The 12,043-nt window shown below is 48.8% G+C and overlaps 1 protein-coding gene across 1 annotated transcript in view; it reads left to right on the top strand.

Moving 5' to 3' along the window:
- The window catches only part of GGT7 (gamma-glutamyltransferase 7), a 23,995-nt gene that overhangs the window by 8,819 nt on the left and 3,133 nt on the right, over window positions 1-12,043 (top strand). Inside the window, exons 6-14 of the mRNA XM_010854887.1 lie at window positions 79-152; window positions 723-919; window positions 2,755-2,842; window positions 4,374-4,501; window positions 4,672-4,760; window positions 5,467-5,616; window positions 5,734-5,851; window positions 6,616-6,753; window positions 8,687-8,786. Coding sequence (XP_010853189.1) covers window positions 79-152; window positions 723-919; window positions 2,755-2,842; window positions 4,374-4,501; window positions 4,672-4,760; window positions 5,467-5,616; window positions 5,734-5,851; window positions 6,616-6,753; window positions 8,687-8,786 — 1,082 coding nt within the window. The remainder of the gene's footprint in view (window positions 1-78; window positions 153-722; window positions 920-2,754; window positions 2,843-4,373; window positions 4,502-4,671; window positions 4,761-5,466; window positions 5,617-5,733; window positions 5,852-6,615; window positions 6,754-8,686; window positions 8,787-12,043) is intronic.

Raw genomic sequence — 12,043 nt, 5'->3', positions numbered from 1 at the left:
CAAGAACCCCCCTCCCCCCCAGGACCCCTCTTCCTTCCCCCAGGACTTCCTCCACCCCCTGCTCTCCGGCTCCCCCAGGCTGCCATGGTCCCAAGTCCTGGCCTTTGCAGCAGCTGTGGCCCAAGATGGCTTCAACGTGACCCATGATCTAGGTCAGTGGGGCCTGGGGGTGGAGGGAAAGGCATGAGGTTGATGGAGAGGGGAGAGGAAACCTCTGTGATTTGGGTCCGAAGCCAGGAAGTGCTTCTCTTCCGATTGGCTCCTCAGACCCCCCTCCCCACACCACTGGTATCTTCACTGTATGTGTGTGTGTGTGTGTGTGTGTGTGTGTGTGTGTGTTCAGTCGCTTCAGTCCTGTTGGACTCTTTGCAGCCCCATGGACTGTAGCCCACCAGTCTCCTCTGTCCATGGGATTCTCCAGGCAAGAATATTGGAGTGGGTTGCCATTCCCTTCTTCAGGGGATCTTCCTGACCCAGGGATCCAACCTGTGCCTCTTGCCTGTCCTGCATTGGCAGGCAGATTCTTTACCAGTGGGCAACATCTCTGAGAGGGAGTCTCAAATCAGGGGATCTGGGAGGGGTTCATATACAACCCACCTCCTCGGTAACAGGCTCCTGGAGGGGCCTGAGGTCTTACGGCCGACCTCTCAGCCCTCATCCACCCTACCTGTTGCGCGTATAGTCCCTACGCCCCCAGCCTAGCTGCGCGTCCCTGCCTGCAGCCCAAGCCCTGGCCGAACAGCCGCCACCCAATGCATCTGACCGCTTCCGTGAGACGTTCCTGCCGATGGGCCACCCACCACTACCTGGCTCCTTGCTTCGACGGCCTGACCTGGCGGCCGTGCTGGAGGTGCTTGGCACCTACGGCCCCGCCGCCTTCTACGCAGGTGGCAACCTCACGCTGGAGATGGTGGCTGAGGTAAGCACCTGTAGCACATCCCCAACCCCCGCCCTGCCTCGGAGGACCCTACTTTAGGGAAGTCCTCTTCCCCCTTGCTCCGCGCTTTCTTTCTACATGTGTTTACTGGGGATTCCATTCACTTGAAATTCTAGAATAGCTGCAACTAACTAACCTCAGAATCAGATCAGTGGTTTGGGGATTGGAGGAGTTGACTGGGATGAGGCACAAAGAACCTCCTAGGGTGACGAGAATAGTTTGTCTTGGTTGAGAGGGGTATCTTTGAGCTCCCCAGTGTTGGGACCAACCTGTACAGTGGGCTGTCCTGGCCCTCCCAGGCTTAGTGGGGTCCCAGGATCAGCCTCAGCTTCCCTGAGCCCACAGTCCCACCCTGCTCCCTGGGTTTTCTAGGGAGACACAGTCATCACTGGTGACTCTCAGGATTAGGGAAGATTGACACAAGGGCTTACCAACTTACTCCAAAGAGTCTTAGTCTGAAGCAGTAATAGATTCTGGACTATTGTTGATAATTCAAAACCACCAATGGAAAATTATGTTCTAGATAAGGATTCAGGGACCAACTGAGTGATTCTCTCATTTGTTCATTGGGGGTGGGAATTAAACAGACCCATCATTCATTCTACATACATGGAGCACCTGCTCTGTGCCAGCCTCAGTGCTGGGCACTGGTGTTATGGATGTGGTGATAGACACCCATCTCAAATGGATTTCCCTGGAAAGCCCAGCAGAGTACTGGCTTTAGATCTCCTGGGTCCAGGGGCTCCATCCATACTTAGTCTCTCTCTTTTTCCGTCTCACAACTCTATTTTCCTCTATTTGAAGTCACTCTCTGTCAGATCCTTTCCACACCTGCTCTTCACTAGCCATCCTTCCAGCAAGCCATCCCAGAGAAAGAGCCTTCTCACTCCAGTAGTTCTAGCAAAGCCTCAAGGCTAGGTCTCATTGGCCCATTATGGGTCTATTCCCAAACCAATCACAGTGGCATGGAAAAGAAATGCCCTGATTTCTGGGTTGCATATCTTCTCCTGGTGGTGGAGAAAGGAATGAGCAAAAGTCTAACAAAAGACCATCAGAGCTTTCCCACAGTTGAGTTTATTAACTTATCAGACAAAGCCAAGAAATTCAATGTGTAGGTCACTGAGGGTAGTTTAGAAACCAGAGGTTTCAAGTTCTAAAAAAAGTACTTAAAAAAAAAAAAAGGAGGGGATTCCTAGTGGTTATGGTAATTTAGGATTAAAAAATAGCATGTTGGATAGAATGAGCCCATAGGTTTGTACAAGATTGGATCATTGGTCAGTGGAGTGCTCAGTTATGTCCAGTAAGGGCTGTTACTACCAGGGTCATCCACAGTTCATGATTTTGGAGTGACTTTAGTTGATTGTAGCGAAATACAGAATTCAGCTTTGATAGCTCCTAGGCAAGTGCTGCCGTAAGTGGAAAATCTTTCTACATAGGCAGGGAGCAGTATGTGCAAAGACATAGAGTCACGAGTCCAGCACCTGCAGGCCACTGGTTGCTGTACAGAGCTCACTGGGGAGCAGCAGGACGTGAAGTGGGAGAGGTAGGCAAGGGCCAGGTCACAAAGGGCCTTGGATGCCAGGCTAAGGAGGTCACTCATAGATCGTATCCAGCACACCACCTGGCACACACTGGGTGCTTATGTCAGTGCTTTTTCCTCGCGTAGCCACTAAAGCTCATGATGGGAATTGCAGAAGGCACAAAATTTGTAAACATTTGATCTGTGTGTGATCCAAACATATACCTTAAGCTACACTGCATGCTCCCAGTGTGGTGTGTGACTCACGGTGGTGGGGGGGTCATTCTCTCCTCTCCAGGCTCAGCACGCAGGAGGCGTCATAACTGAGGAGGACTTCAGCAACTACAGTGCCCTCTTGGAGAAGCCTGTGTGTGGCGTGTACAGAGGTGACCTCTCCCTCAGCTCCCAGGGTCCCCACTGAGGAGAAGCCTCCCAGTCCATGGCCACATCCTTTTGGCCTAGTGGCTCCTCCCCATTTCACAAAAGATAAACTGAGGCAATGAGCTGCCTAAGCAGCCAACCGTTGAAGCAAGCCAGAGCCAGCCTACCTTCTGAAGTAGTCGTGGGATCAGTTACCCCAAATATTTAGGAGATGGAGAGGGAGGTCTGGTCAAAGGCTGAAGCCTAGGGTTTGGGGTTCTGGCCATGGGTTTTCTTGATTTGGGTTCTGTGTCGTCTCAGCCCCCTCCCCAGCCCCTCTGTCACTGCCTGTACTTCCTAAGATGAGTCCTTAAGATCAGTATCCATCTTAGCTTCGTGCTAGAACAAACTCTTCCAGACAGTCAGAGGCCCACCTCCTCATTGCGCTAAAAGGAAACTGAGGCCCTGGAGAGGAAAGGAACTGAGCCTACCAAACTCAAAACCAATGAGGAACCCCAAAAATCAAGCTTATGACATAGGTGAACTCCATGTTTGTTGAACCCAAAGTGGAGGGCTCCGGGGTTCCTCAGAAGGCCCTTAGGTCTTCTCTCCTCAGGAGGCCCAGATCACCTCAAGCTCCAGCAGAGGCTGCTTCTGTGTTCAGGTTTCCAGGCCTCAATCTCTTAGGCCTGATTCCTCTGCCAGAAGGGGTGGAATATTGAGCAATGGATGAGCATAGCCTTGGAGCCAGAAGACCTGGTTTTGGGTACCAGCTGTGCCATTCACCTTAAACAAGGCACTTCCCTCTTTGAGCCTTGTTTCTTTCCTTAAAAGGGAGATAATAATAGCACCTGCCTCTCAGGATACCAAGAGGAGTTGATGAGATGATGTTGGAAGTTGCCCTGAACAGAGTGGGCACTGGATGTGTCATATTTGATTTCCATTTGCCCTCCCCAGACTAGGTTCTCTTGGAAATGCCAGTACCTTGAGTACTCTGGGCTCTCCTTACCTCTTATAACCTTGGACCAGCTGCCTCATTTTACAGTTTCCTCACCTGTAAAATGGGGGGATGATAACAGTACCCATTATGAGGATTAAATGAGTTAATTAGTGTTATCTGTCAGGTATTATTATTCTTTTGATATCCAAACATCTAATACCAGAGACCTCAAATTGGAAGAGAAATTTGCTATTTCCAAGAAGTGTCAAGAGTAGGACCAGCAGGGGCCCTGAGGGAGGAACTGAAAGGAGACATATGGTAGACCAGAAGTCTGAACATCTGAATCCCTGTCTCTGCTCTGCCAATGGATTGCAGTGTGACTCTGGGCAATTCACTGTTTTCCTGAGCCTTAGTTTCCTCTTAAGAGGAAACAAAAGACAAACGTTCTGGCCCAGCACTTGACTCACCATGTGAACTTGGGTGTGCCCCTTTGCCTCTCAGTGTAGTTTCCCTATCTGATGAGGAGGTTCAGTGCAGTAGTCTCAAGTCTGTGTGATGGTGGGATGTGGAGAGGCCTTGACCCCTCCCCTGCCATTGGTCATTTCCTGTCCTTTCAGGCCACCTGGTTCTCAGTCCCCGACCCCCACACACAGGCCCTGCCCTCATCAGTGCTCTCAACATCCTCGAGGGCTTCAATCTCACCAGCCTGGTATCCCGGGAGCAGGCTCTTCACTGGGTGGCAGAGGTAAAGCTGACCCCTTCGCTCCACCTGGGTCTGGAGACACAAGAGTCGGGGGATGGGGTGCTGCCATAAGGCCTGACTAAATCACCTCCAAGTTTCCTCACACAGGAAGATCCTGGTGTGGGTGCTGGGAGGGGCTTGGCAGCCTCTTCACACACCTGCTCTGTTTACAGACCCTGAAGATTGCATTAGCTCTGGCCAGCAGACTGGGAGATCCCATCTACGATTCTACCATCACTGAGAGCATGGATGACATGCTCAGGTGGGCCCCCAGGAGCAGGACCCTGAGTACTACAGAGGTGGCGGCAGGTGTGGGGAAAGGATCAGGTGAAGCAGCTGGTGGAGCAGTAAGGCCTGCAGTCCCAAGTAAATGTCAGCTCAACCCCAGCTCACAGTGTGACGCAAGTTGCCTCACTGTGTGCCTCGGTTTCCCCATCTGTACAACAAGGTGGCCTACTTCATACAGCTCTCAAATTTTCTTGATCCTAGCGAGTGAAAGTTGCTCAGTCATGTCTGACTCTTTGCAACCCCATGGACTGTAGCCTGCCAGGCTCCTCTATCCATGGGATTCTCCAGGCAAGAATACTGAAATGGGTTACCATGCCCTCCTCCAGGGGATCTTCCTGACCCAGGGATTGAACCCGCATCTCATGTATCTCTTGCATTGGCAGGCAGGTTCTTTACCACTAGTGCCACCTGGGAAGAAGGAGCTTTTCTTCTTTTTTCCAGAAAAACCTGAATAACATCTAAATAAATTCATTCAATTCAATAACTATTTCCTGTTTATTTGCAATATGCCAGGAATAAGTGAACTTCTGTTCTCATAGACCTAACAGTTCAGTAGTGGGGCAGGGGCTGGGGGAAGCAGGTATTAATCAAATAATTGCACAAAGAGACTCCACAAAGTGTGGTAGGTGGGGGTAAAGAGCACCCAGTGTGTGTTCATCTCCTACTTCTTATCTTTTCAGCAAAGTGGAGGCTGCCTACTTCCGGGGCCAGATCAATGACTCCCAGGCAGCCCCTGTCCCACTCCTGCCCATCTATGAGCTCAATGGGGCTCCCACGGCTGCCCAGGTGTTGATCATGGGCCCTGATGACTTCATTGTGGCCATGGTCAGGTATGCCGGCTCAAATCAGAACCTGGAACAAAGGATCACTGGGACCAGGAAGGAGGTGGGGGTTGGGTAGGATAAGGGCAGGCTCAGGGCTCACCTGGCCCTGACCTTTGTCCCCAGCTCCCTGAACAGACCCTTTGGCAGTGGCCTCATCACCCCCTCGGGGATCCTGCTCAACAGCCAGATGCTGGACTTCTCTTGGCCCAACAGGACTGCTAACCACCCTGCACCCAGCCTGGTAGGGCCTCGCTTCCTTTCTCCCCTGGGGACCCTGAGATCTAGGTAGAAGGTGCAGTGGCATGACTGCCCCTCCCTCCCCACTTCTTCTAGGAAATTATATTATCAAGAAAAACAGCTAAACAAGGTATCCACTTCCTCCCCAGCTCAAGTCCAGGGCTTAGAGCCTGGTGGATCCCAAGAAACCTCATCCCATTTGCCACCGTCTCACTGTGTGACCCGAGGAAAATCTTGTCCCCTCTCTGAGCTTCAGTTTCTTCACCTACTATATAGTGAGGATATTGGCCACCTTGGGATGCTTTGGGTACTTTGCAGAATTAGCGGTCTCTGACTGTGTGATGCTGAGCACTGAAGGGGCGCTGAAGAGGGACCCAAAGAGAAAAGACATATGAATTATTATCTGTTGTGAGAGCAGTGTTCTTAGCATCCTGCGGGCTGGGTCCCAGCAGGATAAAGACAGATAGAGACGCCCAGGGTGGGGATGAATCTGTTCCTTCTCACGGTCTTCTTTCTGGGCTTGATCCCTCTCCCGCCACCCATGGTAGCCCCCTAGCAGCTCCATAGTTCAGGGGATCCATTATCTACCTTGGTTATCCAAGGACCCTGCCCATTTCACAAACAGCAAACTGTGGCCTGGGAATGGGCGGTCCCCATGAAAACTGGGGCTGTGGAAGGTTCAGGAGAGGGAGAGATGTTGGAAGAGTGGTGGAGTAAGCCTTTCCTGTCTTGGTCCACCTCTTATTCCCCTGTGATCTCTGACAACAGGAGAACTCGGTGCAGCCAGGGAAGCGGCCACTGTCTTTTCTGCTGCCCACTGTGGTCCGGCCAGCAGAAGGACTCTGTGGAACCTACCTTGCCCTGGGGGCCAATGGAGCTGCCCGGGGCCTCAGCGGCCTGACCCAGGTGAGGTTCCCCCAGGTAGGCCTTTCATGGCCAGGAGTCAAGCTGTGACCCGGGCTGTGGATGCCCCTCATGTCTCTGACTTGTCCTCGTCTCTTGTTTATTTATTCTGGGGGGCTTCCCCAGTGGCACAGCACCAAAGAATCCACCTGCAATGCAGGAGATGTGGGTTCGATCCTTGGGTCGAGAAGATCCCCTGGAGGAGGGAATGGCTACTCACTTCAGTATTCTTGCTGCAAGAATCCCATGGACAGAAGGGCCTGGCAGGTTACAGTCTATGGGGTCGCAAAGAGATGGACACAATTGAAGCAACTAAGCACGTTTATTTTTGGCAGTGCTGGGTCCTTGCTGCTGTGTGCAGGATTTCTTTAGGTGCAGCAAGCAGGGCCCACTCTTCCCTGTGGTGTGTGGGCCTCTCACTGCAGTGGCCTCCCTTGCTGTGGAGCATGGGCTCTAGGCATTGGCTTCAGTACTTGCAGCTCTCCAGCTGCAGAGCATGTGCTCAGTACCTGTGGCACACTGCCTTAGTTGCATGTGGATTCTCCTTGACCAGGGATCAAACCAGTGTCCCTTTGCATTGGCAGATGATTCTCAACCACTGGACCACCAGGGAAGTCCTCACGCAGCAAACATGGGCTGAGGCTGCTTTGTGGCAGTCCCCTCCTGAGCGCTGGGGACATGAACTACATCATTCTTAGTAAAAATGGAGCCCTGAAGCTCCATGTCATCCCAGGTTTCAGGGAAATCACAGGGTCAGTAGAACTGAGAGGTCAGAGAGCATCTGGGCTGCCTGGGTTCTGTCAATGTCAAGTCCCATTGTGCCTCTAGTCAATATCCGAATAACAAGCAGCCCTCTTCAGGGTCTGATTTTGAAAGGGAGGGCCTGCTCCCTTCTAAAATATCTCACTAAGTTCCATGAAGGTCTTGAGCATCTGTTTAATGTGCCAGACCTGTACTTTGGCAGATGATGAGTTAACAAACCTGGGCTTTGGAATCAGACCCTGGTGGGCCCCATCCTAAGTGCTGCTAATTTCCAACTGTGTGGTGTTGGGGCATTCACTTAACCTCTCTGAATCTCAGTCTCCTCATCTGTAAAATGGAAATAATAACCAATAGCTAACATTCATGGAGCTTTTAGCAAGTGACAGGCAGTGTTATATGTGTTAACCTTATAACCTTCTCAACTTTGGGAGGAATCCTTACTTCTGTTTCATAGATGAGGAAACTGAGACCCGGAGAAGTTAAGTTCAATTTAGTAAGAATGGGCAGGCAAGTAGGGGAAGAAGGTGGAATGAATTAAGAAAGTAGTACTGATATATATATATGTGTGTGTGTGTGTGTATATATATACACACACACTACTCTATGTAAAACACTGGGAGGGCTCAGCTTGGTGCTCTGTGATGACCTAGAGGGGTGGGATGGGGAGAAGGAGGCTCAAGAGGGACGGGATACATATATACTTACAGCTGATTCACATTGTTGTACAGCAGAAACTAACACAACATTGTAAAGCAATCATCCTCCAATCTAAATTAAAAAAAAAAAAGGATGGGCAGGCAATTTGATTGATGAGCCTACTCACACTTCGTGTACCCTAGACCACTCCCATCTACTAGCCCTCTCCTGGCCAAGAAGAAGGGAGGAGAGCTGCGGCTTGTATTAAAGGAGACTGGGCGCTAGTGGTGCCTCTTCCCTAGTTCTTTCCAAACTCTGGAATGAATCCCTTTTCTTCTCTGGCCCTTGGTTTCCCCTCTGTGAAATGGAGACGGTCATCACAGGCCTGGCTGTCTTCTTGGGCTGTTCAGAAACTCAGATGACACTCCTGGTGTAAATGTTTCAAATACTAAGGAGTCTGGACCAGGAGCAAGGGCTGTGGAGGCCTGAACCTACACCTCTGGGACAGCCCTGACTTCTGCCCCTTGGCTGCCTGCAGGTACTGCTGAACGTCCTGACCTTGAACCGGAACCTGAGTGACAGCCTGGCCCGTGGTCGCCTGCACCCAGACCTGCAGACCAACCTCCTGCAGGTGGACAGTGAGTGAAGAGCAAAGGTCCCCATGGGGTGGGCACAGGGCAGGGTGGAGAAAGGGGCTCCTCCCAAGGGTGCCCCTTCCCGAACCGGCACCAGCTCCCCGCCAGTGAAAGTCAGGTTTCTTTCGACCAACTCCTATCAGAACAGTGAAAGGTCTGGGAATTGAAATCTACCCTGTCGTTTCCTGTCTGTGGCCTTGCAAAATGCAGGTCTCCACTCTGAGCCTTAGTTTTCTCATTTGTAAAATAAGATATAGTTGTTCATTTTGCAAACTGTTCCTTCAACAGTTGTTCTGAATACCTACTGTGTGCCAGGTATTATCCTAGGTGCTGGGGACACTGCATTTACAGGCTTACAGGAAAATAAGGAAACATGAAAAAGTGAAATAAATTCTCCACAGAGCATTAAAGCAGGATGATATATATGACTGACTCCATGACTGGGGAAGCTTTCTCTTTGGTGACATTTAAGCTGAGATTTGAAGAGTGGGAAGGAGGCTACCAGGAGAAGAACTGTGGCAGGAATGTAGGCCAAGGGAACAAATACAAAGAACTCACTGCAGGAATGGACTTGGTGGTTTAGGAGTAGAAAGGAAACCAGGGTTAGTGAGGGTGAGATAAGATCAGAGAAGCAGGCAGGGGCCAGATCAAAGACTTTACAGATTATGGTGAGGAGACAGACTTTCCTCTAAGAAGGATGGGTGCTTAATTTTGGACCCCGCTTAATTTCATAACTGGGGAAGTATGTGTACCTTTGAGAAGTTTTTATTAGCACAATGTATTATGCTAGTCCAAAAGGGATACAGAATTGAATGAGACATGGTCCTTGCTTGTTCAATCTCCCCATTTTACAGATAAAAAAAAACTGATGCTCACAGAGGTTATTAATTAGTCAAAGGTAAACCAATAAATGGCAGAACCAATATCAGATACAGTTTTTTACTTCATGGCTCTTGGTATCTCCTGGACTGAGTAGTTACACCCTGTAGTTGCCCAATGTCCCTTGGATCCCAGCTGATAGGTAATGAGGTCAGTTCCTTGAAAATGAATATTGCTCAACTACTATATTCTGGTCTCTATCGAGACCAGATAGAGTTACTATCTGGTTACTAAGTTACTGTGGGGGTGAGGGGTGCTCATTCCAGCCCTCCCTGGAAGGACACACAAGTCTAAGGATACGGAGAGTGGAGGCTTGGTGAAGGGAAAGTTCACGCACTTGAGGGCTCTGGAAGGCTTTATGGAAGAGGTAACAACTAGCTGGGCCTTGATGTATGAGCTGAAATTTGGCATGTGGAGGTAAAGAACATTCTGGACCAGGGGGAGGGGGGTACACCTTGGGCAAAGACAGAAAAAAATGGTTCAGAGAGCAGGCAAGAGGCCAGCTGAACTAGAGACATGGTTTCCCAAACTCCAGAATTTATCCAGTACCTTCATGACTTTTGCCACATTTGCATGCCATTTAAAGCATTATTTACATAACGTGTGCCTACAAATGGACTTCCCTTTTCACCTAAGTGTATTTTAGAAGTAAATCTTATAACCACAAATGGAAAAATGGCATCATTTGCCACAAACAGATGGTAAACAGCTATAAAAATAATCAGATTTTTTAGGTTTTAGTTAGATGTTTTTGCCCACAGATGGTTCTGAGGTCTGCTCTCTCTTAAAGAAAAAGATTAGAGATGTTAGAGACTAGACTGGGATGTAGTCCTTTCTATTATAAAAAGGACTAAAAGTGAATGAACCCCAAAGGGAATACGTTTCCAACTTGGTGATGTAATGTTATTTAATGTGTGTCTTTATCTCAAGAAGTACCCCCAGATCATCCCATTTGGGGAAATAAGAAGATCAGATTTTTGTTGCGCAGTTGGAGGTGAAGATACATGGCATACCATGAAGTTCATGTTAAGAAGTATGGACTTTATCTAGTTGAGCAGGAGGTGAATATGACTTGATTTGTTTTATGTAGGGACGGTGGATTGAAAGGAAGAGAACTTAAATCAGAGAAACACAAGAAAGTGGCTGAGATAATGGTCCATGTAAGAGATGATGAAGACCTGAACTTATGCAGGAGAGTGAGATTGATTTGTTCATTTATCCATTATATTTTAAACATTTACTGTGTCCTCACTCTATCCTAGGCAGTGGGGCTCAATAGTGAGCAAGACAGCATTCTTGCCTTCAAAAACTTGTTTTCTAGTGAAGGGAGACACAGTAAATACATAAGCAAGATGCAGGTGGCAGTAAGTACTTTGAAAGAAAATAAAGCAGGTAAAGATGACAGGGGCTGCTGTTTTAGATAGTGGTCAGGAAAGTTCTTGAAAACTGGAATGAAGTATGAGAGCCAGTTCTGTGATTATTTAGTAGGAGACCATTGTAGGCAGAGAGAATAGCAGATGTGAAGCCCTGAAGTAGGAGCATGTTTGACTTACTTGAGGGATGGCAAGGAGGCCAGCTTTTCTGGTAGCTCAGACAGTAAAGAATCTGCCTGAAATGCTGGGGACCCAGGTTCAATCTCCATGTCAGGAAGATCCCCTGGAGAAGCGAATAGCTACCCACTCCAGTATTCTTGCCTAGAGAATTCCATGGACCGATGAGCCTAGTGGGTTACAGTCCTTGGGGTTACAAAGAGTTGGACACAACTGAGTGACTAACTAAAGCAAAGGAGAAAAGGAAAGATATCAACATCTAAATGCAGAGTTCCAAAGAATAGCAAGAAGAGATAAGAAAGCCGTCTTCAGCGATCAATGCAAAGAAATAGAGGAAAACAACAGAATGGGAAAGACTAGAGATCTCTTCAAGAAAATCAGAGATACCAAAGGAACATTTCATGCAAAGATGGGCTTGATAAAGGACAGAAATGAAAAAAAAAAAAAAAAAAGGGCAGAAATGGTATGGACCTAACAGAAGCAGAAGATATTAAGAAGAGATGGCAAGAATACACAGAAGAACTGTACAAAAAAGATCTTCACGACCTAGATAATCACAATGGTGTGATCACTGACCTAGAGCCAGATATCCTGGAATGTGAAGTCAAGTGGGCCTTAGAAAGCATCACTACGAACAAAGCTAGTGGAGGTGATAGAATTCCAGTTGAGCTATTCCAAATCCTGAAAGATGATGCTGTGAAAGTGCTGCACTCAATATGCCAGCAAATTTGGAAAACTCAGCAGTGGCCACAGGACTGGAAAAGGTCAGTTTTCATTCCAATCCGAAAGAAAGGCAATGCCAAAGAGTGTTCAAACTACCCCACAGTTGCA

The sequence above is a fragment of the Bison bison genome, unplaced genomic scaffold, assembly GCF_000754665.1.
Source record: "Bison bison bison isolate TAMUID 2011002044 unplaced genomic scaffold, Bison_UMD1.0 scf7180017864352, whole genome shotgun sequence".
Classification (NCBI taxonomy): domain Eukaryota; kingdom Metazoa; phylum Chordata; class Mammalia; order Artiodactyla; family Bovidae; genus Bison; species Bison bison.
This window is presented reverse-complemented; position numbering and strand designations above follow the sequence as displayed.